At 35.8% G+C, this 27,520-nt stretch overlaps 2 protein-coding genes across 3 annotated transcripts; both read right to left on the bottom strand.

Annotated features, from left to right (window-relative positions):
- Window positions 1-251: 251 nt before the first annotated feature.
- LOC114471783 (nucleolin 2-like) lies at window positions 252-10,156 on the bottom strand. Of its 2 annotated transcripts, none has more exons than XM_028460697.1 (18): window positions 9,858-10,156; window positions 7,215-7,349; window positions 7,024-7,113; window positions 6,836-6,940; window positions 6,562-6,666; window positions 6,265-6,396; window positions 4,926-5,057; window positions 4,589-4,714; window positions 4,393-4,503; window positions 3,531-3,665; window positions 3,360-3,455; window positions 3,085-3,195; window positions 2,587-2,727; window positions 2,328-2,453; window positions 2,147-2,242; window positions 777-899; window positions 562-693; window positions 252-487 (listed from the first exon to the last, which is right to left on the bottom strand). In XM_028460697.1, exons 1-18 carry the CDS (start codon window positions 9,907-9,909, stop codon window positions 420-422), a joined length of 2,016 nt encoding a protein of 671 aa, XP_028316498.1. In that variant the 5' UTR covers window positions 9,910-10,156; the 3' UTR covers window positions 252-419. The 2 variants fall into 2 exon arrangements, with proteins under 2 accessions (XP_028316498.1, XP_028316499.1); XM_028460698.1 differs by having other exon boundaries at window positions 777-896.
- A 2,028-nt stretch (window positions 10,157-12,184) lies between these two features.
- Window positions 12,185-27,519, bottom strand: kdm1b (lysine demethylase 1B). Its single transcript, XM_028460690.1, has 21 exons — window positions 27,342-27,519; window positions 25,985-26,127; window positions 25,580-25,701; window positions 25,413-25,502; window positions 23,654-23,765; window positions 23,460-23,573; window positions 21,935-21,973; window positions 21,660-21,852; window positions 20,557-20,741; window positions 20,284-20,454; window positions 18,931-19,005; window positions 18,089-18,223; window positions 17,841-18,012; window positions 17,334-17,461; window positions 17,089-17,220; window positions 16,420-16,494; window positions 16,231-16,347; window positions 14,811-14,936; window positions 14,552-14,674; window positions 13,648-13,800; window positions 12,185-12,644 (listed from the first exon to the last, which is right to left on the bottom strand). The coding sequence occupies exons 1-21, from the start codon at window positions 27,355-27,357 to the stop codon at window positions 12,561-12,563; spliced, it is 2,505 nt and encodes an 834-aa protein (XP_028316491.1). The 5' UTR covers window positions 27,358-27,519; the 3' UTR covers window positions 12,185-12,560.
- Between the last annotated feature and the right edge of the window lies 1 nt (window position 27,520).

The following is a 27,520-nucleotide window of genomic DNA, read 5'->3' as shown; positions in this document are numbered from 1 at the left end:
TGTTCTAATTTTGTAATTCTTTTTTTATTATTGTTTAAGCTCTTTGAGATTTCTGCCTCTTCCTGCACTGTATATCCATTTATGTGGTATCATGTATTGTTTTTTTATTGTGAAAAATAGATAAATAAAGATTAAAAAATAATTTTTTTAAATGTAGTTTTATTAAAAAAAATTGCAGTTCCAGGCGACTTACCTTGGGGTCACGACCCCCACGTTGAAAAACCCTGTCTTAAAGAAAGATGGTCTCAGAGTTTCCTTGTGCAAGCTTTTTATTTAATACAACAACTGGATCCTTTAATCTAAACGCTGTGTGAATACAAAAGCAGCGGTCCTAAAAACACATTAAAAATGAAACGAATAAAACCTTTTTTAACACCAATGAACAATGGGAATGTGTATTACTTGGGGAAGAATAAAATTTAAAGAGTCTTTTCTTCTGTCGTTTCCTCTGGAATCTCAGAATCCTCCATCACAGACTCTGTGCTCTCTGTTTTACAAATGAAAGAATATGTTTTTAGCTATTTATGGTAGGTGTTAAACAGCATCCGATGTATCCAGTACCTGTGATCGATTCCTTCAGGCTTTCTTTGGCCTCCACGTTCTCGTAGCGCTCTAGAAGGACTCTTAGGATTTTGGTCACTTGTGGATGTTTGGCTGCTTTAAGTAAAGGCTCCTCCTCCTCTGATGATGAGTCTGAAACAGTTATTAATAAATCACATACTATATAAAATGCAGACATTTACAGTTGTAGACTATTGTCAGTCATCGTACTTTACCTGTCGAGGCTTTTCTTTTAACACTTGAAGCCTTAGTTTTAGTTTTGGGTGATTTGTTTGTGTTGGTTTTGCTTAAAATGGTGATGAGAGGCTCGTCGTCTGAGCTGTTGCTGCTGCTTCCTGCTGGACAACAAACAGGAATATCACATGTTTAAGGCTGCAACAACGAACCAATAAAAATCAACTATTAAAAGCGTTGGCCACGAATTTCATTATTTATTTGTGTTGCGTCGTGGGATTTATGTCACTGACCGTGACGCAGAGACGTTTGATTCACCTGCAGCCACGAGAGTTTGTGTGCACGTGCAAAGTGTTTGTGTGTGTGCGCACCACAAGTTTTGTGCGCAGGCAAAGTGTTTGTGCACGCGCGCACCAAGAGTGTTTGTGTGCACGCACCATGAGTGTTTGTGTGTGCGCCCACCGAGTGTTTGTGTTTGTGTGCATGCGCACCATGAGTGTTTGTGTGTTTTGGAATCATTTTGGAATTTTTTATTACTTTTGTGTGTTTTTGAAATCATTTTCTGTGTGTTTGTTGTCATTTTCTGTATTTTGGTTGCTTAATGTATTTGTGTTGTGTCGTTTATTATGTTTTTCAAGTCATCTTGGGCCTATACTACAAATCTAGATTGGATTCATCTCCGTTAGCTGGCTTGAACTAACTAATCATTCCTTTTGTCGATCAAAACGCGCTCATTTAAGCCAAGTGATTTCACACGTCTGCGCATACGATCGAGACACAGGCTTCGTCAGCTGACTGTAAAATCAGTTCATTAGATATAAATCTATATCTTTCCTAAATGATGTTATTGGTAAATGAAAGAATTGCATTTATCATTAATAATCTTCTTTCCTAAACTCAGCTGTCAGATCTGCACCAACCAGGATCTTCTATCAATGGGCAGGTTGTTTTCTAAAAGATCTGATTGGTCAGGAGGCGGAGCTTTAGGACTCGCTAAGATCCAAGCCAGAGAAAAACCAGGTTGCGAGCAGGTTAGCTGTGCAGCATTAGTTGCTATGGTGATTAAGCTCCAGCGAGCTTTGAAGTCCAGCACACGCTGAATTAATCCTGGAAGTTAGTGCAATAAGAAGCAATCGAGATTTGTAGTATAGGCCCCTTTGCTTTCTTCTGTCATTTTGTGTACGGTACTTATGTTGTAGTTTTGTGGGGTCATTTTGTGTGTTCAGTTTGGGAGTTGAGGTCCATCATGAGGGGTACTTATGATATAATAAAAGTTAACAAGACAAAAAGTGTGGGAACAGTTGGTTTCATTTTGTCTCTTTACAGTTTTGTAGTTATTTTGGAGTCATTTTGTGTTTAGTTTGTGTGTTGTACTAAATTAAACTGATAATGAGCCCATGCTGAGACTCACCATCATGTTGTTTGTTCTTCCGTGAAGTTTTCTTGCTCCTTGTTGACGACAGCGTGTCGTCCTCTGAGCCGTCACTGGGACTCTCAACGTATTTCACTGTAACACAAACAAACAGTCAGTGCTGAAGTGAAAAGAAGGACAAAAACACAGTTTAAGCTCCGTTCCTGTTTCTTCCTCTCACCTTTTTTCATGGTCGAGCTCCTTCTGGGTTGTTTTACTGGAGTGTCTTTAACCGTCGGTTTCTTTTCTCTCAGTTTTCTGGCTTTTTTACTCAAAGGTTCGTCCTCTGAACTCTCGTCTTCTAACTCTGCACGAGAATCCACAGTTTGTACAAGCGCTGGTTCTTCAAAAACGTACAGTATATTTCTAAATACATCTCTTTTTCTACTCATTTAAACTCCCAACTATCATTAAAGTAATAAAAAGTGTTAAATACTCACCTTTTTGTGATTTCCTCACACGTGTCTTTTTTGTCACTTTCTTTGCAGTTAAAATCTTTTTCTCTTTGAAATCGTTTTTCTTGTGTTTAGTTCGTTTAGTCAGAGGTTCATCGTCTGAGCTTTTGTCTTCGTCTGTAGACTCTGTGTGAAAATAACTGGACATTTTACTTCTGATCAACAGATTTCAATTTTCATACTATTTTATAGAGATCCTCCAGTTTTTACTGGAATGTGGCCTAAAACCTTGGAAATGTCTAACAAAACACATTATTATACAACATATTCATTTTATTAACTTTTAAAAAATGGGACTATTTTACAGTTTTAGAGCCTGTGTTCCTCCATCTTTAAATCACATGATTGATGATGTCACACGGCCCCACTGCCTGTAAACATCCCATTGTTTTCTATTACTTTCTATTTTGAAAATGTGGATTTTTCTGATCCGGACCGTGTTAGATTGACTAAAATCAGTTTTCACATCATGCTCATACAAACCTTTCTGTGATTTTCCTCTTGGTTCATTTTTCCCAACAGGAGCTTTTACGTGTTTCTTCGTTATATTTGCCAGAGGTTCATCATCTGAACTGTCGTCTTTGTCTGGAGACTCTGTGTGGGGTAAAGACGGAGTTAATACCAGATGTCGTATGATGAGGTTGTTGTTCAAGCATGTAAACAGTGAATAGTTTAAATAACCAAATAATAATAAGGTAAGATGTATGATGATCGTATTTATCATGCATATGATTAAATGTAATTTAAACCATATTTACCTTTTGGTAGATTCTCTGTTGTCTTTGTTTGCTTCTTCCTGATAGACGCCAATGACTCATCATCTGAGCTTTCACTCGGAGATGCAACGTATTTCACTGAAATGAACAAAATAAAGATTGTTGTTAAAAAGTTACAACAACAACAAAAAACCATGAGACTTTTTCACCGACCACTTTTCTTAGTCACGCTCCTCCTGGGCGTGTTCGATGGAGTCTTTTCTTCATTCAGTGACTTTCTTCCTTTGGACTTTGGTTTTTTGGTGATTTTACTCAGAGGTTCGTCGTCTGAGTCGTCATCTTTACACTCTGCATAAACAAGTGAAGAAAGTGGAAAGATTTTTGTCTATTTTTCTTTAAATCATGCTGTCCTGCTGTGTTTTGGAATCATTTTGTGAATTTTTCAGTATTTTTGCTGTCATTTTGTGTAATTCTGTTTGTGTAATTCTTGGCAACTCTGTGCGTTTGCCGTCATTGTCTGTATTTTTGTTGATTGGTGTGTTTTTCAAGTCTTCTTGTGTATTTTCCATCATGTTGTGTGTTCACTTTGGGGGTTGAGGTCCATCATGAGGGGTACTTATGATATAATAAAGGGTAACACGACAAAAAAAGGTTGAGAACAATTGGTTTCATTTTGTCTGTTTGTAGTTTTGTGGTTATTTTTTTTTTTTTGATTCATTTTGTGTAAATCTTTCTGTCCTTTTGTATGTTTTTGATGTCATTTTGTATAATTCTGTTGTTTTTTTAAATGTATTTCTCTGTAATTTTGTGTTTTTAAATAGTTTTGTGTGTTTTTGGAGTCATTTTCTGTCTTTGTGTGTTTTTTAAGTCAACTTGCATATTTTTGCTATTGTTTATGGCATTTTTCCGGCTTTTTTTATGTGATTTTATAGTTTTGTGGGTTTTTTAAAAACATTTTGTGTATTTTTCTGTCATTTTGTCTCTTTTTTTTTTTGCAGTTAATTTGGAGTCATTTTGTGTTCAGTTTGTGTGTTGTACTAAATGAAACTGATAATGAGCCCATGCTGAGACTCACCATCAGGCTGTTTGTTCTTCTGTGGAGTTGTTTTCTTGTTTGTTTTCTTGCTGCTTGTTGACGACAGCGTGTCGTCCTCTGAGCCGTCACTGGGACTCTCAACGTATTTCACTGTAACACAAACAAACAGTCAGTGCTGAAGTGAAAAGAAGGACAAAAACACAGTTTAAGCTCCGTTCCTGTTTCTTCCTCTCACCTCTTTTCATGGTCGAGCTCCTTCTGGGTTGTTTTACTGGAGTGTCTTTAACCGTCGGTTTCTTTTCTCTCAGTTTTTTGGCTTTTTTACTCAAAGGTTCGTCCTCTGAACTCTCGTCTTCTAACTCTGCACGAGAATCCACAGTTTGTACAAGCGCTGGTTCTTCAAGGACGGTATGTTATGCTTTTTCTCATCAGCTTAATCCATAAGTATCAATAAAGTAGCTATCATTTTGAACTTCAATAACTTTTCAAATCTGAAGGTGAAGCAAGTAGACGTTCTCTTTCTGGGTAATCAGATGTTAACTAACTGCAGGATAGAGGATAACGTCACCTACCGTCGACTGAATGGGTTTTATTCTTCTTTCCATGTGAAACCCTTTTTTTCCCTTTGGGACTTTTTGTTTTTTTGCCCTTAGTGAGTGCAGGAGATTCATCATCTGAGCTGGTGTAGCCTTCATCTGGAGACTCTGTGAGAGAAAGGATGGAGTCAACCAGAGTGTCTTCAACAGTCCGTGATTTACTCGCTAACTAGCCACCAGAGCGTGTCAGCGCACTGTTTTAAGGGAGAGTAAAGGTCACTAGGAGACCTCTTCTATTCTGCTTTAATGGTCACAGATTTTTTCAGGTCTCAACTGTTTTTATCCTCTTTCTGTAAACAAAAGTACATCGACATCTTTAAGTTTTCCTGATTATTTAGAGCAACCAAAAGCAGCACAAGTTGTCATTTTGTCCAAAAAAGCTGTAACTACACCAAACTCACCATATTTTAACCTATTTCAATAACTTTTTCTTGCCATATTTTTGCTCCTTTTAATGTATTTTTGCTAAATTACTCCCATTTCTGCACATTTTTTACACTTTCATGGCATTTTCAGCACTTATAAACCGTTATAAAATGTCACATATGTTGACCCATTATTCTCTTTTAACCTCTTGTCACCATATTTCATGCTTATTTTTAACCACATTCAAGATTTGTCATGTCCATTATTTACCAGTCTAAACTAATTGTTTCAATATTTACACTTTGAACCCTTTTTACCACTTTTTATGTCTGTTTTTATCCACTCTAATTTGAAACTTTTAACCAATTTCTGTGTTTTTTAAAATCCCATTTCACCTCCTTTTCCACCATTTTTGGTCACTTTGAACCATTTTATTAGTGATTAAAACCAGGATTTCCATCTTTAAGATGACTATAATAATAATAATAAATGTTCCTGGATAACAGTGGATATTATTCAGATGAATAAATAAATGTGGTTATCACAGATTCATAGAACAATGGACCATCATTTTACTGACTTTATGAATGGACCCCAAAAATCTCTCCCCTTTATTCCCCCTTATAGATGGTCCTGTCTCCACATGACTGTTCTTCAATGTGGGGGTCCCCGCTCTCTGGGACTTTGAAAGATTGAAAACCACTGCTTTAAATGAGAGAGAAGCATTTTTGTTGTTAACATTTTTTTTTGTTTTGTTTATAAAGGAAGGCTTGAGAAGGGGGAGGGGCTTAAGTTGGGCATGGCAACTCTTTTAGTAATGCATCTGTTTTTTTAAATAATAATTATTTTTTTCGCCTGCATGAAAGATTTCAATAAAACACATTTCTAATAATGCGTACAGTTTTTCCTGCATTAAGAACCAATTCATTCTGATGAAGATGAAACTCACGTTTGAGGACTTTGTTGGTCTGATTTGTTGTTGTTTTCTTGCCTGAGGTCTTTGTCTCTTTTAGGGCTTTTTTCTTCTTCATTACAGCAGCCAATGGTTCGTCATCTGAGCTGTCGTCTTTCTCCTGGGACGCTGCAACATCAACAGTAATAAAAAGGTTTCATTTTAAAGTTATAAATCCTTTATTGGGACAGAACAACTATGTTAATTGTATTTCAGGTATTTGTGCAAACCTGACAACGTTTTAATGATCCTACAACAATGTGAAGTCCAAAAACATTCATATTCAACATAAACCTGTTTGTGCTTTTCCTTTGACTTTTGAAGATGAAATATTTTCCTTCTTCTTTGATAATGTTGACAGGGGTTCATCGTCTGAGCTGTCAGACTTATCCTGAGACTCTGCAGAGAAATAAACACAAAAAAAAAAATTATGAACTTTGGGAATTTTGCTTTTTAGGTATTTTCTAGCATTCCTGACCAAAACATTTATACAAATAAATATGCAATAATTATTAGTGTTTCTTAGTTTGACCATCTGTAAATAAAGAGCCAAAAATAAGTCACCAACCATTGAGTAACTTCTTGTTTTGATTCTTTATTTCTGGTTTCTTTTTTGACACTGGTGTCAGAGGTTCATCGTCTGAGCTGTCGTTTTCGTCTTTGTCTGGAGACTCTGTGTTTTTGGGTAAAAAAGAAAACAGAAGACGTCAGATGATGAAGATTAGTGAAAACACAACAATCATATACAGTATTTACCTTTTACTGAAGGCTTGTTTGTTTTCTTCCTGCTGATACGTGCCAGCGACTCATCATCTGAACTTTCATTCGAAGGCTCAACGATTTTAACTGAATAAGAAAGAAAGAAAGAAAAAAAAAAAAAAGATTAACGTCAAAAAGTACTACAAAAAACTGAACAAAAAAACATGAGGAGAGACTTTTGCACCGACCTTTTTTCTTTGCCGCGCTCCTTCTGGGTGTGCTCGATGGACTTTCTTCTTCACTAGGTGATGTTTTACCTTTAGACGTCAGTTTTTTGGCAGTTTCACTCAGAGGTTCGTCATCTGAGCTCTCATCTTTGCACTCTGCGTAAAAAAAAAAAAAAAAGAACCAATAAAAGTCCATAAAAGTCATTAATATCTAGTTTTCCCTTAGGGAGTTAGTGTGGCCCGGGATCTTATGCCATATTTATGAAGCTAATAAACAACAAATGATTATAAGACACGAAGCCAAGCTACAATGGCCTCATGTAAAAGATTTTCTATATTCACGAGTGGTGAAATAACCCAGAATACCCAAAATAAAAATGAAGTTGCATAAAGAAAACATTTTTATATCCCAAGAAAGAGTAAGAGTAACCTTTATACTATAAATTAAAACATGAAATGACCCTCAAACAAATAGTAGCCCTAATAACTAGAGCTGTGCGATATGGACCAAAACTCATATCTCTATATTTTTTCCCAATATTGTTATAATTTTAATTCAAATGAAATCTAACCAGAAAAACAATTCTGGATAAATTAGCTGAGGAAAAATGCCACACAGACACATTTATTAACAAACAGCTGCACAATATGTGCCACTTTCATGGATGGGGTCAGTTACAAAATTTCAGTTACAATTACGTCTTACAATTAAATTACCATTATTTCCTCCCCTGAAAGCCAAATACAATTACGCTCTCAATTACTGAATGTCTTAACCATGTCTTAAACCAGCTGTAAAATACACTGAAACAATTATCTGTAAACTATTTAGTTTCTTATGTCTTGGTTACCTCGTAAGGCTTAAATAAACGTTATTGTTAGAGTTCTGAGATCCTCCGGTGTTCAGTACCTGAGATTACCTACAGAGTAGAGGTGTCCCGATCCAATATTCAAGGTTCAAGGTTCAAGGTTCTTTATTGTCAAATATGCCCCATGTTAAACATACAGCACAGATGAAATTGCAATCCCCCCCCCAACCCCCAGTGCAAACCTGCAGTGCATAAAAAGAGCACTTAAAACACAAAAACACACAACAAACACACATAAAAAAACAACTAGCAATACTATACAACAAATAACTTAACTAAAGACATTCGGACAACAAATAACAAATAACGAACAACAATGAGGTAGAATGTGGATAAATTACTATGAGGTAGAATATAAATAAATTACAGTATTAATAATATAAACAGAGTGCAGATGAAGTTAAAAAGTGAGGTAGTGTGCAGTCCGATATCAGCCAGAAAACGAATATCGGATTTTATCGGCCTGCATCTAAAATCACCGATATAAGCTCCAACACTTCTATCCATAGGTGACTGTGGTTCACACTCCAACAAAGTAACTTAATGATGCTGACTATTGTTCTCTGTTTGAGTAACGTCACTTGATCAGGCCTTTTCTAACATTCCACACTTCAAACGAAGTCATAAAAGTATGTATGATTTGTGCCGATTTCATATCAGATCAATATCGGTATCGGCCAATTCGCAAGGCTGCAATATCGGTATCATATCGGAAGTGAAAAAGTTGTATCGGGACATCCCTAATACAGAGAGACATAGTCACAGGTTTTGCTGAATCAATCCATTCATTTATTACAGATGAACACAAATCAATCAACAACAATATGAAATCAATAGGAGAACAGACACTCATCTACTACACAGCTGTGGGCCTCAGGGTCGGCTCATTCCTGGGCCCCGAACCTAGTTTTCTCACCATTTTGATTCTATGTTGTTATCTAGTGTTTCTCCTCCCATGGCTGCACAGGGCTGGGTCATGTGACTTATTTTGTTATGATACGTAAAACATTGGTGATTGTCAGGGTCAAACATGAGCTCATCAAAGATAAAGACATACACACATGATATAGGTCAAAGCATAGATTTATAACGTTTAGATCTAACAGTATTCTTTAAATTACAAGATGTTTTACATTTACAAATCAAACGATCAGTTATTGTAGTTAAAGATGACGTTTACTGTTGATATAAAACAATATAAAAACATTGATTTATTTATTATTTATCATTTTAGGAGTCTAATCCAATCCGATAGTTTTAATCTGGATCAAACCTTTAGTTTGTGTTGTTGGAAATGTTTCAGTAGGATTTGGATAAATTAAAATAATCCTGATCCCAACATTAGGTAGGATTTCAAAGAGTATTTCAGGAAGAAAATGTAGTAAAAGTTTTAAATTGGTCAAATAATATGTGAATGCAAGGAATAGCACAAAATGACATTTCCGAATCCAGATCATTTTGATCCAGATTAAATGTTTTTAACAACTGTCCCTCTGTCATCAGAATAATCCTGATTTTTTTGGGGGGGGGGATCAGAGTTATCTAAATCCTACTAAAAAGTTTAAAACAACACAAACTGAGAATTTGATCCGCATTAAAACCAAGATTAGATTACGTGATCTGATCCGATTACAGTTTTGAACATCCCGTTTTCAATATCTGATCCAAAATCCCATCAGATTACATTTTTAATAAGTGGCCCCATATGGCGAGAAAAAAAATCGACGTTGTATGATACGTTAAATGTAAATAAAACAGTATTTTTTAATGATTATAAGTGGGTTTTTATGCCTACCTGGAGAGTGGAGGGACACCTGAGCGGTGCTGCAGTGCTTTGTGTCCGTCATTACGCCTTAATTACCGGGCATCGATGTTAGCTTCTCGTCGGTTAATGCTAGCTCAGTTACCGGTGTGTTGGTCGTTTCCGTCACTACTCGGTCAATAAACGGGTTAGTTGATGGACGGTTAGTAAACGGTCAGGTTAAAGGTTCAGTTAATCGTTGTAGATGCATTTGTTAATGATATCCGTGACGGTTTTTGGAGAAAGAAAAACTACGGCGCGAAAATGACGTTGAACGCGTCATCGATACATAGTCGTCTCTCAAAATGCCTGTTGGTATTTATTATTATTTTTATTTATTAATTTAAAAAAGAAAAACAAAACAAAAAACTTAACTACAATATGTAATTATCGTGTGCAAAAATGTTGATTAAAATAAATAAAAATACATTTTTACATAAAGCTTACTATGGAAGCCCATTCCCGCCAGTAAAAAAAAACAAACTTGGAAAAGTAAAATAATAATAAAAATAATAATAATCTAGATTCTAGATACTAAGTCATAATTATGATATAAAATCACATAAGATTGTATTATTATTATTTTATTTGTTTATTTTTAAAATTTGTTGTAGAAGCATAAGTATAGTAGTGTAATTTGACAGTTTGATAAACATACCACTTGTTTTTGATATTTTAACTATAATTACAGTTAGTTACCATTTACTTGTTCTTGCAAGTTAAAAAAAAAAAAAAAAGAAATAAAATGTATTTCATACCATTTTGTACTTGTAAAGGTGAAATTTGTAATTACTGCTAGCCCGATATATATCGCATTGTTTAGTATCGGGAAATATCGTATTGTGACATGCAAATTGTGAAACATATATCGTCAGATTCATGGCAATGCACACCCCGACTACAATACGCTTCAAATTAAAAATTACATTTTTACCCTTGAAACTCTTAAAAAACCACATTAAACATTTTTCTTCTTCTGTTGAATTTTGCTCAAAAGTTTGTCTCTGTGACGAGGAAACAAAGACATACCTCCGACTTTCTCTCATAATGAGAGAGCGAGGGATAGAAATTAATATTGTTTGAGTTTGACAGCTTTTAAGAGGATTATTTTAATTCTACCTTATTGGTATGTTGTGTGAACTAGTTTATTTAATTAAACTGTAGGTTTTGTAAATCAGTTGAAAAAATTACTTATTAAATGTATATCTACTGCATGATAAATGTTATTTATTTGACCAGTTAAGACTTTAATTTAAATCACATTTTGTTCCTGAAATCCAGCCTGAATCCAACACACTGATGGGCAAACTATTCAAAGATAATCTGATCAGATTTTAGTTATCGGATTGGATCAAATTTTGAAAATGATGGGTTGTTCAAAAGGGAACGAAGGAATCTGAAATCAGATTAAATCACAGGATCCAATCCTCGTTTTAATCTGGATCAAACCTTTAGTTTGTGTTGTTGGAAACATTTCAGTAGGATTTAGATAAATTAAGATAATCCTGATCCCAACAGGAGGTAGGATTTCAAAGAGTATTTCAGGAAGAAAATGTAGTAAAAGTCTTAAATTGGTCAAATAATATGTGAATGCAAGGAATAGCACAAAATGAAATTTTCAAATCCAGATCACTTTGATCCAGATTAAATGTTTTTAACAACTGTCCCTATGTCATCAGAATAATCCTGATTTTTTGGGGGGGATCAGAGTTATCTAAATCCTACTAAAAAGTTTAAAACAACACAAACTGAGAATTTGATCCGCATTAAAACCAAAATTAGATTTCAGTTTTGAACATCCCGTTTTCAATATTTGATCCAAAATCCCATCAGATTACATTTTTAACAAGTGGCCCCATATGACGAGGAAAAGAAACCTAAAGCTGTGCAAATTCCCCACAAAAACATAAATGTTATAAATCCAACAGAAATGTTCTTTTATTCTGTAAAGTTAATTAAAAACGAATCTTCCAGGTTTTCCTAGAAAAGAAAACAATAATCCACAGGTAGAATTTGTATGAATTTTATGTTAATGGCAGTTGATAGCTGTTGTTTATTACCATTAAAAAAAAAACAGAGACGACTAGAAACAAACACGAATAGTGATCATTAATCCATACATTGATCAGCAGACCTTTTCTATTCAGGGTAATAAAGATGATTTTAACTCATTTCCTGCTTATGCAGGAAGAAATCAGGACAACAATCCAAGGATTATGTTCTACACTCTATCAAACTCACTGTTTCACACTAAACATAAACCACAGCCTTTATTTGTCCACATTCCCCTCGTATCTTTTTTTTAATTTTTTTTTTTAAACAATAATCACAAACAGCAGCACAGCTAAGACTCATCACAATGTGTAAGAAACCCACCACAGGAATCTTTGAAAACAGGACTTACAACACACAACTGAACTCATTGATCACATAAAGTGAGAGTTAATCAATAAACCAAACAATCCTGAATGATTTGATAGTGAAGTACAAACAGGATTTACCTGGAGAACCTTGTGTGTTTCACCACAACTCCACAAGCGTGGTACCTGAAGGATTTACATATAAATAATGTTACAAAAAAAAAAAAAAAAAGCATGTAAACGTCTGTTCTGTTGGGAAAAAAAGCAGAACCAAAAACAAAAAGAAAGATCTCTGTCCGTGCTGGTGAGTGTTTGTGAGTTTGCTGAGAACGGCGGGTCACGCAGAGCTCATTTTACTGGCTTCTCTGACTCCACTGAGGTAGGCGCCGGTCACAGTCTGAGGAAAATGTCTGTTGGTGGCCTGGTTAGAAACATTAAAGAGGAAGAAAACAGACAGAATTAAAGGTGGAAAAGTAGAAATTATGGTTAAAAAGTAGAGCTGGGCAATATATCGAGATTTATTAAAATACTTCTCAGAACAGCACTACACAGCTCAGTTAAAAAGATTTGAGTGCGTTTTAACCCAGACTTTTATCTAAACAAGCCACACGACAGAACTCACTCACACGTGCTGTCCCTAACAGGAGAAAAAGACTAAAGTCACACATATTGTGGAACTGTTTGTTAATAAATGAGCCTGTGGGGCATTTTTCATCAGCAAATATAACACAGAATTGTCTTTCTGGTCAGACTGTATTTGTATTAAACCACGTGTCAAACTCAAGGTCCGGGGGCCAAAAATGGCCCTTTAGACCAGCAATTCTCAACTGGTGGGTCAGGACCCAAAAGTGGGTCGTGGACCTGTACTGGGTGGGTCGAGGACAGCTGGTCAAAAATAAATAAATACTTAAAGTCTCTCATTTTGAACTTGTCTTTAAAATCTTTTGACAGGTATGCTGTGAAATGCATGTGTGTAACACAGGGTTAGTGTATAGATTTCAAATTTTAAAAAAGATTATATACTGTGTGTGTGTTTTCAACAGCTATTGTTGAAAAATCTAATTTGATTGGTTGAATTCTAAAAGAAAAATGGATCATGATGACTTCTAAATGCACAAATTCAATGAAATTCCACAATATTTGGAGGATGGCAATTTTCCCATGATTTCATCACATGACTGGAGTCTTTTTAAATCTCAAATTGTTCAAAGAACTCAATTTTGCTTAAAATAGTCCACAAATTAAATAAAAATTGGTCACATATCAATTAAATTTCCACCCCTAAATTAAACTTATGGAGATTTATATCATATATGAAATATGCATTTTGGTCTATATCGCCCAGCCCTAGACGGATGAATGGAAGTGTTTTTACTTCTGTCTTCTTGTTTTTTTTCAGTATTTACCTCCTGAACAAGTCTTACCTCACCAGCGAAGAAGACTTTCCCCTGCAGGTCTTCAGCCAGGACGTCGTAGGCCTCTCCGCTGCCCGCCGTCTTCACGAAGCTGTACGACATCTGGGACCACACGTCTTTGCTCCAGTGGGAAACAAAGAAATTAGTCGGTTCTGGGACTTCCTGTTAAAGGAAAACAACAACCGTGAGGTTTGAACGCAGCATTTTAAGGTTTGGAAAAGCAGTTTTCATTTATTTAGGAGTCTTTAAGACAATTTTTATGCTTTTTTAGATTTATGTAACTAATAAAATATATATATACATTTTAAATACATTTATAATAAAATTACGACTTTAATATAAACATTTTACAACTTTATTCTAATAAAATTAGGACTTTATTCTCATGAAATATTACAATTTAATCTCAAAATATTACAATTTTAATCTAACAAAATTTCGACTTTGATCTAAAAACAATACAATTTTATTCCAATAAAATTACGACTTTATTCTTGAAATATCAACATTTGAATCTAAAAATATTTAGACTTTAATCCAATAAAATTACGACTTTATTCTCATAAAATTACAACTTTAATCTAAAAGTATTTTGACTTTAATCCAATAAAATTATTACTTTATTCTCATAAAATTACAACTTTAATCTAAAAGTATTTTGACTTTAATCCAATAAAATTATGACTTTATTCTTGAAAAATTTCGACTTTAATCCAATAAAATTAAAATCTGTCATAAAATTTTGACTTTAATCTAAAAATATTACGACTGTAATACAAAGAATTTCACGATTTTAATCTAATAAAATTCCGACTTTATTCGCATGAAATATTACGACTTTAACCTCGTAGTGCTCAGATTTGTTTTTGGTTTAACACTCGTTAATACGTCCAGGTGAGCGTGAGAGCGTTACCTGCTCTTTGAAAAGTTCCCGTAAAACCTTCAAACACTCGTCCACCACATGTTTGTCCTCCATGTCACGCACTGCAGGAACAGCATCACCACTGATGACTGACATCAGCACCGCCTGCTTCCTCTGCACAGACACACACACACATCACGCACGCCACACACGCCACACACATAACAGGTTTATAAGATCAGTTCTAGTGAACAGATCCAATCAAAAGGATCAAGTACAGCCTGTGATATGGAGACCAGGAGAAGCAAACCTGTGGATCCAGGTCATAGAAGACGCTGAACATGCCTCTCTTTTCAGGAGCTGGAGGAATGTGGCCAAAGTAGTCGGCTCCTTGGATTTTTTTGTCCCAGAATCTGAACGGGAACTGGAGAGCTATCTGTACAGAGATTCAGACCAAAACCTTTGAATTAGTACCAATTAATAACAGCAAATACAAAGATACCACTATCAAAAAAATACTTATTTAATATATTACACCACACAACAAAATATGCACAATAATAGACATTAATAACACATTTCACTTTCAGCATAACCGAGAAATAGCTGTTGTCCCGTCCTAACTCCCTCTTCCTTGTTCCTTCCCCCTCACCCCATTGTAACACCGCCCTCATTTTTTATATCTTCCCTCTGATAAATGCTGGTGATTGAATAAATACAAACCTGTGTGTGAGGATAGAAGAGAGATAAGTTGTTTTTAGTGACAAAAATAAATTCTCACATTTAAACCAATCTCTACTTAAAAATACCACACTGATACACTTCTCTACACCATTGTTTCTCAACCTTTTTTAGACCACCACCCCCAAAATAAAGGTCCCAGAGAGAGGGGACCCCCACTGTAGCTGAAGGTGGTTGAACACAGACATGAACATTGAAGAACAGTCATGTGGAAACAGGACCATCTATAAGGGGGAATAAAGGGGAGAGATTTTTGGGGTCCATCCATAAAGTCAGTAAAATGATGGTCCATTGTTCTATGAATCTGTGATAACCACATTTATTTATTCATCTGAATAATATCCACTGTTATCCAGGAACATTTATTATTATTATTATAGTCATCTTAAAGATGGAAATCCTGGTTTTAATCACTAATAAAATGGTTCAAAGTGACCAAAAATGGTGGAAAAGTTGGTGAAATGGGATTTAAAAAACCACAAAAATTAGTTAAAAGTTAAAAATTAGAGTGGATAAAAACAGACAGAATAAGTGTTAAAAAGGGTTCAAAGTGTAAATATTGGAACAATTAGTTTAAACTGGTAAATAATGGACATGACAAATGGTGAATGTGGTTAAATTGGTCAAAAATCAATATATGTGTAACATTAGGTGTAAAAGTAGTAGAAAGGGTTTATAAGTACTGAACATGTCTGGAAATGTGATGTAGAAGTGTCAGAAATGGGAGAAATGTAGCAAAAATACATTAAAAGGAGCAAAAATATGGCAAAAAAAGTGATGAAAATAGGTTGAAATATGGTGAGTTTTGTGAAGTTGAAGAAAAAAGGTAAAAATAAGCAAAATGGGCTCAAATTGTAAAAAAAAAATACTCAGTTTCTTGAAGGCATCTGGCACTCCCTCCCAGTGTCTCGTAAATGGGGGTCCTGATGCCAAGGTTGAGAACCACTGCTCTACCTCATTGTGTTTGAACGTCTGAATAAAGAATGGACCTTTTCAATGATTCCAGCTCCCAGACTGTGAATGGCCTTCAGTTTCCTCTCAGGAAGAGGAGGAATGAACTGGATCATGTTCTTCTGCAGCAGAGTCAGAGGGATGGTGACGAGGACCTGAGAGAGAGCGAGGGAAACGTATTGTAACTCCTAAATAACCCCAGTGATCCTTCCAGAGTGTGTTTTTACCTTCTGTGCCGTCCACTTGGAACCGTCACGTGACGTGACTTTGACAACGTCGCCTGAATAATCAACAGTCTGCACCTAAACATCCAACAAACAAACAAACAACTTGTTTTTCTCCTGTTGTGATGACACGTTAAAGCAACTTCTATCACAGCGGGGGCCATAAAAATGTTTGTTTGATCCAAGGGTCACATGATCAACATTTATGTCAGTATTTAGAATAATGACCAATCTAAGCATTAATACAGGAAAAGATCTGAGTAATTTTGTGTGTTTTTCTGTCATTCTGTGTATGTTTGCTTGTTATGGAGGCATTTTGTGCATTTCTGTAATCCTTTTATGCATTTTTTCTGTAAAATGTATGTTTTTTAGAGTGGTTTTTTGTTGTCATTTTCTTTTTGAGTAATTTTGTGTATTTTGTTGTTGTTTTGTTCATTTTTGTAGTAGTTGTGTTTTTGGAGTATTTTCTGTGTTTTTATCGTGTCTTTTACTGTATTTACCTGCAATGTAGTAATTCTTTGTATTTTTTTAATATGTATTCTTGATTTGGTTTTGTGAATTTTTTGTACGTTTACTTTTGGGGCCGCATAAAATTAGGCCGATGGCTGCATGTGGCCTTGCTAGGTTTATTGTCGTGATAGAAGTTGAGGGGGTATATGTTGAAGTGCTCACCGGACACTTGAAACGGATGTCCAGGCCCTCGGCCAGTTTTCGGAGTAGAACCCAGTATCCTTTATTCAGAAGAGTGTGATCTCCTGAAAACTGGGCAAAGAACTCATTGTGGTCCCAGGATCGGGCCGACACCTTCAGAAGAAAGAAAGAAAGAAAGAAAGAAAGAAAGAGAGAAAGAAAGTTTAACAGTTTAACGTGAATGAACCAGGACGTGTCGTCACGTTTTAATTCTCTACATCTCCCACCTGGTCCAAGGTGCTCCCACAGGCGTATTCCAGGTTACTGAGATGAAACTGAAGGACTTTCTCCTCCAGCTCACTGAACTGGATCCCAGAATCCTGCAGGAAGTTCTTCTTTAGCTCCTGAACCTTTTCTGTTACCACAGAAACAAACAAAGCATCCACACCTGATTATTTAAAACAATAATGTTTTAAAGACACTGTTCACCAGGGTTGGGGTCAATTCCATTTTTATATTACAATTATGTCTTCAGTTATCCATGTTCAATGGAAGAGTAACTAGTAACTTTTACTTTGAGTACTATTCGTTTAAGCAACCTTTTACTTGTACTTGAGTAAAAAACTACAGAAAATCGCCCCAACGGTGCTGAAACCTGAACATAGGGGGCGACATTGCCCGAACAAAATGACAATGTCGGGGGCCCCTACGTTCAACAGCGCTGGTGAGAACCCTGACAGTACTCTTTACACCTCTGGTATTTTTGAAATAAAGTTAGTGTGTAACTAACTAACCTCCCAGAGGCAGATCCTGGCTCTGTGATTTGTCCTTCCTCCAGTCCGACACCACATCCAGGATGGCGTTGAAGTGGAAGTCCATGCGTTTGTCGATGGCTGAGTCGGTGGCTTGTCCTCCTTCCTGGAAGAGCTCACACCGCTCACCCAGTTTGTGCATCTTGATGCTCATCTACATCAGAGAAGCAAGAGAAACTTTTAGCTCAGAAAAATGAGCACACTTTGATATAAGAGAGTTCCAATCCTACCTGCTCACACATGAGGGCGATGGGGTTATTCACACACCCGTTAACGATTTGAGCTCCTCGACCCACGGTGACGCCCAGAGAAGTGTCGTCCCACACCCGACCGCCGATTCTGTCTCTCGCCTCCAGCACCACCACCTGAAAAAATCACCAGGAATAAATGATATGAACAGTTGGATTTTAAAACCTACACTTCGTCTCTCGTCTATAATTATCTGCTGTCAAAGAGAAATGAAGACTCTCTCGTTATTGGAGTTTACGTTATTTTTGTTGTTTTTTTTTTCTTCGAATAGCACAGATCGCATCATCCTTTCCCCTCCCCATCCCACCCTATAACAGATCAGATAACTCAAGAATTACAGTTCACAAGACACACACACCAAAACAAAAAACAAAACAAAAAAACAATGATAATCAATACAATACAATAACAGAAGTATGAAGTTTAAGTTATTTGTTAACACAGCATTTATTTGGAAAGGAAAGTAAAAGAATCGTAGAGAGAGATAGATCGCTGGCATCTACACAAAATACACAAAATGACTGTAAAAACATGTAAAAATTAGAAAGAATTACACAAAATGCCTGTAAAAACACAAAGAATGAGAGAGAATTACACAATATGACATATGACAATGAGAGAAAAATACACAAAAAGGCTCCAAAAACACACAAAATGACAATAATTACACCTGAATGACAGAAAAATACACAAAATGACAAAAAACACACCAGACAATAACAAAAACAGACTAAACCTTGCTCGGGTAGTCATTTTTTTTAATGAATGCTGACATGAATTTTTAGCAATTGGCCCTTGGATCATTTTTATTGTGTTTTATTACCTGCGTGCCAAAGTTGTGCAGCTGTCGTGCAGCAGCCAGCCCTGAAGCACCGGCACCGATGATGATGACGTTCTTCTGCGTGAGAAAAAGAGTTGATGTCAGCAAAAGGTTGGAATTACCATCAGAAGTCTGTTTGTTTACAGATAAATAAGATCCAATGTTTGGAGCAACAATCATCAACTAGAAAAATGTGCATTTCCTGAAGAAAATACTAATGAGGATGCATGAAGACATGTTGAATAATGTAAAAACAAATAAATATATTAAAACATGTTAGAAATATTTAAGAACATTTAAATAAGTTGTATAAAAATATGTCATGTTGACAAATGGAGAAAGAAAAGCAACAAATTGGCAGAGAAGAAAAACTTTTTAAGGGATTTAATACAAGTTTTAAAAGAGTTAAAATATTGAACTGAGGTTTGAAAGAATGTAAAGATGGAAAAAGTTCAAAAAACAAGTTCTGATGAACTACGGCTGGGCCCGCGGAACGTCTCCATGCCAAATAGCACGTACCACGTTCCAGAGAAATCAGTCAAATGACTCGGTTCCACTGAGTAAAAAAAGGTCTCAGAGGCTTTTGAGATCTGCTCATAGAATATATATAGAATGTCTAATTACAGCCTGATTCAAGGAGCATTAAAGGAGGAGTAGTCATTTGAAAAATACACATACGGAGTAACAGGCACCATTCATATATTGGTATGTGTCAGTGATTCGGGTCAATGGAAATTGCTAAAAAAAAAAAAAAAAGGGGGGAGTGGGCTCCCTAATCAAATTGTGTGAGGCATAATCATAATCTACGCTAAATTACCTTTGATACAATATATCACACGTATATGTCCCCATAAATTTGGAAATTTAAAAAAAATAAGGGCTCAGATCGTCTCATCATAATCATTCATAGAGTATTCAAACCAAACTGTATTCTGATCTAACGGGCCCAATGGTACCCCCATGACACATACTGGGTAATGGGCCCCATTCATATATTAATATGTGCCAATGATATGGTAATATTTGACTCGCAAATAAATGAAAAATAGACTTTTGGGCCCCAAATTGAAAATCGGGCTACGAGCGTTGATGCGTACACATCCATAGATTATAGCTACCAAATTTCAGCCTGATCCGTTTCCGAATAACAGAGGAGTAAAGATTTTAACTAGTGTACACAACAACAACAACAAAAACAACAAGAAGAAAGAAGAAAAAGTTGAAACAAACATACATAAACTGTAAAGATTTTAGCGAAAGTTAAGAAAAAACAAACTGTCGTCCTGAGTCTTCACGTGTCGCACTGTGATTACTCTAATAATGAAACTTCTAAAGACGATGCTGATGTGGACTCACTGAACGGTATCTCTCGGGGAGCAGAGGTCGTGGAGCAGCCAGCACCCCCGTGTTAATCAGACCCTTCCTGGTCATGAAGTGTAGAACTCGGTCCATCTCGTGCACACAGCGCACACGCACCAACCCACGGACGATGATGTGTAGCGAACATTTCTGCGACGTCAGCACCTCCTTTAGGGATTAAAAAAAGCACCAGTTTTCATCAGTGATAAAACGTGTGTGTTAATGTTCTCTGATGGCCGCTGCGTGTGTGTGTGCGTGCGGTCACTGTACCTTACAGTTCTTGTGCCAGGAGGCCAGGATCAGGTTACGTAGTGCTAAATACATGGTGGGATCTCTGGAAAACTCTGGGAACTCATAGAGCTCATCCAGCTCCATCATGTCCGGCCGCACACACAGAGCTTTGCCACACTCGTTGGGTTGGTAGAAAGGTTGGAAGTACGGACACAAGCCTGGAACTAACACATCAAGATCCAACACTTCCTGTCACTGCATAGTGTTACAACATATGCACTACTGTAAATATAACATGTAAAAAAAAGATATTTATCAACTAGATGAGGAGAGCATTACATAAAGCTGGTGATGTATACATTAGTCAATAATAATAATAACCTAATAAATATTCTAATGGTATTTCTTTGAGTTAAAAAAAGGTTTAAATGCAAATGGATATCCCAAATATATGAAAGAGGATTAGGGCCACTGAAAAAAAACAAAAAACAGATCCAGTAGTGGAAGAAACATATTTTTAAATCATATAACAATCTTTAATATTTTGTCTGCTTTTTTGGTCTTAATGTTTTTTTGTCCAGATTTTTGTTTTTGTCCTTTTTTTTTCATTTTAATCGGTTACTTTTTTGGGACGAAATAGTAACAGATAAAAAAACAAAAAACAAAAAAACAAATGAAGACAAGAAAAAAACAAAATAAATCATGACAAAAAAATTAAGACTTAAAAAAACAAACAAAAAGATTATTTAAAAAGGTGATCTACAATTAGATCTGTTTTTTTTCCCAGTAGCCATAATTATCTTGCATACAAATATGTAGAAACTTAGTATTATTGTATTATTGTATTAGTATTATTGCTCACTTTGATTTTTTTTTTTTATTATTTTAAATGCTACTTAGTAAATTACTTCTGTAATTTATTCTATCCTCATTTCTGTGGAAGAATATAATAGAAAATAATGCATTTACTGGGAATCAAATGAAAAAGATGAATATGAAGTGTAATGTGTGGTGTTGCTCAGTTGGAGGAAAGCTAGTCTATGAATTTAAATGTCCTAAATAAACGACTAAATGGAATCTTTGACTGAGTGTACAGTGAATATAACAGTGTTCCTCGGTGTACCAGGTGCTCATTGACTCACTTTGTGGCTGCACGGTTCTGCAGTGATCGGCCCTCAGCTCCGTCTGTGATGCCGTGCTGGGAGAACCAGACGGACTCATCCCCACACAGTCTGGGTAGTAGGCAGCCAGGAACGGGCTGGCTGGACTCTCTTTGAACAGTGGAGGTAAGATGAGCATGGAGTGCCACCATGTGTCGCTGACCTCTGCTACTCGCTTTAAGAGTAAAAAAAATAATAAAGGAATCCTATTTAATCTGATGCAAAATGAGTAAAAGAAAGAGTTGTCATGTTCTTACCAGGTCCTCTGGCTGGGAGCAGTGGTCAGGACCCTCGGTCTGGAAGGAAAATATCAGACGGGAATGAAGAGAGAATAATGTATCTAAACTAAAATGTTTTTTTTGTAATTTCTTAGTAACGATCCTGTATAAAGTTCATCCTGTGGCTTGTAAATGAGTAAACTGAAGTTTTAAAGCAGGGGTTCTCAACCTTGGTGTCAAGACCCCAATTTGGCGAAGCAAGACACTACAAGGGGGTCGTCAGATGCCTTCAAGACACGTCCATTTTTGCTTGTTTTTTTTACTGTTTTTCTCCAACTACACCAAACTTTCCATATTTTAACCCAATTACATCACTTTTTGCTCCTTTTAATGTATTTTTGCAACATTACTCACATTTCTGACACGTCTCCATCACATTTCAATTCCTTCTGCACATTTTTTTTCCAGACATGTTCAGCTTTTATAAACCCTTTCCACAATTTTTACACCTAATGTCACATATATTGACCCATTATTGTCACTTTTAAACTCTTTTCACCATTTTTCATGATTATTTTTTGCCAATTTAACCACATTCACCATTTGTCATGTCCATTATTTACCAGTTTAAACTAAATGTTCCAATATTTACACTTTGAACCATTTTTAACTCTTTTTCTGTCTGTTTTTATCCACTCTAATTTATAACTTTTAACTAATTTCTGTGGTTTTTAAAATCCCATTTCACCTCCTTTTCCACCATTTTTGGTCATTTTGAACCATTTTATTAGTGATTAAAACCAGGATTTCCATCTTTAAGATGACTATAATAATAATAATAATAAATGTTCCTGGATAACAGTGGATATTATTCAGATGAATAAATAAATGTGGTTATCACAGATTCATAGAACAATGGACCATCATTTTACTGACTTTATGGATGGACCCCAAAAATCTCTCCTTTATTCCCCCTTATAGATGGTCCTGTCTCCACATGACTGTTCTTCAATGTTCATGTCTGTGTTCAACCACCTTCAGCTACAGTGGGGGTCCCCGCTCTCTGGGACCTTTATTTTGGGGGTGGTGGTCTAAAAAAGGTTGAGAACCAGTGGTTTAAAAAGTACCTGTGGTGGAAATATCCTGACCAAAATTATGGTTTCCTTTAGTTTATGCCCAAATGTATAAAATTATTCAATAAACTCCTTTTAATGTGTGTGTGTTTTTTTTTTTTTTTTTAAAGGTGCACATATTTAGTTTATTAGTAATACATTAAACACATTTTTTGTTATATACATTTCCACTTCAGGTACCCTTTAAAAGCAGGACAGCTGTTCACTTTCTAACCCACTTATGAATCTTATAAATACAGCCTTGTGTTAAAGCAGTGGAAAGTCTCAGAAATATCAACATAATCTGAGTCTAAATGTCAACTTGAACGTTGAAACAATAGAATTTAAACCATCATTAAAGAAAGACTGAAAATAATCAGAGTTTTTAAAAGTGTATCATTGGTTTGAAGTGACTCAGTGTTCGATATCAAAGACTTCATGTTCAGACTCACCTTAATGTTATTAAACTTCATCCCACAGCGGTACGTAGCGGCCAGAGACGCAGTGAGCTGGATCTCTTTGGTCAGCTGACGCCACTTTCTGCAGTCGGGTTTAGTGCACTGGACCTGCAGGGAACACATTAATATACCGTAAATAACTCACACACACTTTAATATTCATGAATAAAAACCAGTTCTGGACGTACCCAGTAGGGAAGCTGCTGGTCAGCCATGAAGGCTTTAAGACTGGGTTCACTTTTCCCGTTACTTGTCCACACCTTCTTCCAGGAAGCAAACGTCTCGTATCCGTCTTTGTGACTAACGAGGACAGAAAAAAAACACACAATTACATTCATTACACACATGATAAAAGGAAAAACATGCACTAGTACACTCAATGATAGAGTACAATAAGATAAACATCATAATGGACCAGATAAATACATTTATGTCATTAATATTAATAGTGTTTCCCAGACACGCCCGCTCTGACCACAGGATCCCACCAAGAAATTCAATTTGTAGATTTAAAATATAATAATAATTGTTACAATTATTATTCTATCTAAAAAGTGCCAATAATCTGCGCATTTTCAGAATGTAATGCATCGCTATTCTTAAAACTCACAAAAAACACATTTTATTCCCACATTTCTGATATTTTCAGAGACCATCCAGATTCCATTGTGTTACTGACAAAACTTCCAGTTAACTTCAAAACAAAAGCCCGATTTACAAAAGTGTTAAAAAAAAAAAAACCGAATGAAAGACAAGAAGAAATGCTTTTGTTTTGAAAACCCTGTCTTGTCTTCATTCCCCACCAGGGGACACGACACACACTTTGAGAAGCACTGATCTAATCATTACGATCTGTAATGATGTCATCAGGATAATTTAAATTAAGAACATAATCAATTAATGACACACATATGACATATTAGAAATGATCAAAAAGGAGCAGTGGGAATAACCCATGGAAGTACATGAAATACATTTTAGTTTATTTGTAATTTAAAAACAAAGTATTATTTTTTTTTTTCCTCACAGGAATTTAAAAACTAATATGCTCTGAAAAAATCTTAAAAAAACAAAGGAATTTAAAAAAATAACGTGGAAAACACGGAATTTGGAAAAATAAAATTGATTTTAAATATATTTTATATATATATATATATATATATATATATATATATATATATATATATATATGGCCCTGCTCAAGCAAAAATCTTGGTTGTTTTTTAAGTTTGTTTGTATTTTAATTCTAAAATAGTTTCAGAAAGATAATTGTCAGATGAAAAAAATGTTCCATTGCAAAAATTTAATAAAACAAATCAGGGTCAACTGTTAATTCAGCTACCAATGCTGTGTAATTATGGTAATGGCGTCCTGGACGAAGAGATGGACAACACTCTTTAAACCATTGCAACAACAACAACAGTAAACCCATGTTATGTTTGGGCAGAGAACCTGTAAACTCCCCTCGTTTAAAGGTCCTACAGTATATCCTGCTGAAATCAACTTTTCTGAGCTTTTGAGCTTGTTACAATGTTAATTCCTTATCAAAAAGACCCCCAACTGATGTCACTAAGTCTGATCCACCCCCTCCAGGAAGTGCCTGCTGCCAAAGCCGCGCCTCCACAGTGAACAAACACGCCCACACTCATGCTGCTTCGCTGGGACTCTAGGGTTAAGTCATGAAATGGGCGGCACTCACACTCACAGAGCAACCGTGCGTCTCAACTTCCGGGTTGAAAGAAAATAAGTCATATTTCTTAATAAATTAGTATTTTCTTTGGCCAAATGTTAAATATTAACCATATGTGGCTGTAGTTCACTTTGGAAGGTTTTAAAATAGCACGATATGGGTCCTTTAAAGCCATGCTCATGAATCTCCACCACAATGAGCGTTCACGGTTTTTAATTCCTCAGGTTAAGCAGTGACACACGTTTACGTCTCTTTACCTTCTGTAGTAATGGTCGAAACACTCGTTGCAGAAATGCTCTCCACACGACAAATGATACCAGCGAGACGTGTATCCGTTCTTTGCACACCTGAACGATAATGAAAAGATTAAGGTAAACACAAAATTGATAAAAATGGATCTGAAATACTTCAAATCAGGCGTTACCTCTCGGACGCACTGGCGAAACAAACGGGGTACTTAGCAGAGCATCCCGCCTTCTCACACTTTCTGTACTTCTTCTCAGACTGATCGTCTTCCTCCTCAGTGTCTGTAGCTTTTCTTTTGCTCTGTAATCCAGAAGTGAGAGTAAATATCATTATCATTCATGACTGAAACTATCATGTGGCTAAAAAACACAGAAAGGGCCACACAGGCCCCTGACACACTGGAACCCAGCCACATGACTCAAACATGTCATTTTGCTTCTTTTGCACTTTCTGCAATTTGAATTTTTTAAATTTGCTCCTCCGATATAAAATGAGGACTTTGATTCTTTTTTTATAACGTAATCATCCAAACACTATAACAACACAACAGATGTACATGAGTAAGCTCCTCAGGATGCTCTACCTGTCCAGGTGGAGGGTTGTTTGTACGCTTCACCCTGACATTGATCTGCCTTCCAGAAGAGCGCAGGGTCTGTGCATCACCCGGTGATTCTCCAGAGCTTCTCTTCTTCGCTTTACGACCTCCTGAGGCGTTTCCAGAATAATCTAGAAAGACATAAAAAAAAAACAAAGGATAGCCTTTGGTTAGGAAAAGAAACACTGTGACAAAAGCCAACAAATGGGATCAGGGAAAATTGCTTCTCTCATTTCTTGCATTTCTACTTTCTAACAAAGCTAAAGGTGATTTAACCCCAACTCAGATTTGTTTTAATTTTATATTATATATTTGAGATAAATGTAATTATATTTCATTCATTGTAAGATTGATCTTTTTTGTTGTTTTTATTCAACCTGATTAATTTCACTCTACAGATATGCAGTATAGATATAAGACTGCATCCTATATAATGATTAGTTTGTACAATATCTTGAATAAAACGGTACTTTTTCCAAAATATTATTTATTGTCTTTTCTACAGCACACAGTTCATCTGATTTAATTGAAACATCCTCTAATAAATAAAATAAAGCTCCTAATTGCTCAAAACCAACAACGTATGAGCATGATCTTTAAAAATAAAAAATAAAAAAGTGTGACAAGGAAAGTGGTGATAATCATCCTTGTCTAATACACGCTCAAAAATTGCATTTTAACACTATATTTATTGAACTCAAAAGGGTTTTTAAATTTATAATAGTGATTATTTTTTTCAGATTTTTTTTTTTTTTTACAGAAAACATTTTTTTTTACAGAAAATAATGTTTTCGTAGAAGGAATTCTTTTTAGAATTATTTTTAAATAATAAAAAAATGAAAATCTACCTCCATAGTACAGCACTAACAGGCCCTCTGGATTAAATATGGGCATTGACCTTTTACCTTTGGCACACTTGCACATGCGCACTAACAACCACGAGCTTTCTTATTGTCAAAATGCAAAAAAAAATAAATAAAAATGAAATAATAAACTGATGTAACAGATATAAACACAACAACACAAGCTTTCAACAACATGCAGCTTTTTAAATGTACAAATGGAACAAACTGTGTAGATAATAGATATTATAGTAGTAGATATTAGATTAGTTGAGTTTACGGTGTTGTAGTTACAGTTCAGTTTACAGGCCTTTATTGTGTTTAGTTCATCTGTTAAACTCTAATAAGACCAGATTTAAACGGCTAGAAGTGACTTTAAGCAGAGCAGTAGAAATAGAACAGTGTAAACAAAGCCAAGGCGGTGACAGTCTCCATTTAAGCAGCACTTTAAACCCTCCAAACAACCTCTGTCCCACCGCATAAACAACAACAGCAACACTAACCTGCGTCTGACAGCATGGCTGCCCTCCGTGCGTCTCTAAAACAGGGCTACCGTCTGTTTTTCTGCCTAAAAACGCGTGTTTCTTCGTCTTTTTTATTGTTATGGGGGAGGAACCGATACGCTACTGTTTCCAGTTCATCACTTCCGGTTGTAGGGTGGAAGTGTAAGCACCTCCCCTCT

Source organism: Gouania willdenowi, chromosome 11 (genome assembly GCF_900634775.1).
Source record: "Gouania willdenowi chromosome 11, fGouWil2.1, whole genome shotgun sequence".
Taxonomy (NCBI): domain Eukaryota; kingdom Metazoa; phylum Chordata; class Actinopteri; order Blenniiformes; family Gobiesocidae; genus Gouania; species Gouania willdenowi.
This window is presented reverse-complemented; position numbering and strand designations above follow the sequence as displayed.

What these genes read in the sequence shown, in the direction of transcription:
- kdm1b (XM_028460690.1), bottom strand. An exon ending in TGAAGTTTAATAACATTAAG is followed by an intron (nt 21,974 to 23,459) that starts GTGAGTCTGAAC and finishes TTTTCCTTCCAG; the next exon opens with ACCGAGGGTCCTGACCACTG. An exon ending in CAGAACCGTGCAGCCACAAA is followed by an intron (nt 20,742 to 21,659) that starts GTGAGTCAATGA and finishes TTGATGTGTTAG; the next exon opens with TTCCAGGCTTGTGTCCGTAC.
- LOC114471783 (XM_028460697.1), bottom strand. Translation starts at nt 9,909, where the DNA reads ATGACGGACACAAAGCACTGCAGCACCGCTCAGGTGTCCCTCCACTCT. An exon ending in GAAGAACAAACAGCCTGATG is followed by an intron (nt 3,666 to 4,392) that starts GTGAGTCTCAGC and finishes TTGTTTATGCAG; the next exon opens with AGTGTAAAGATGACGACTCA. An exon ending in CCTGAAGGAATCGATCACAG is followed by an intron (nt 488 to 561) that starts GTACTGGATACA and finishes TTTGTAAAACAG; the next exon opens with AGAGCACAGAGTCTGTGATG.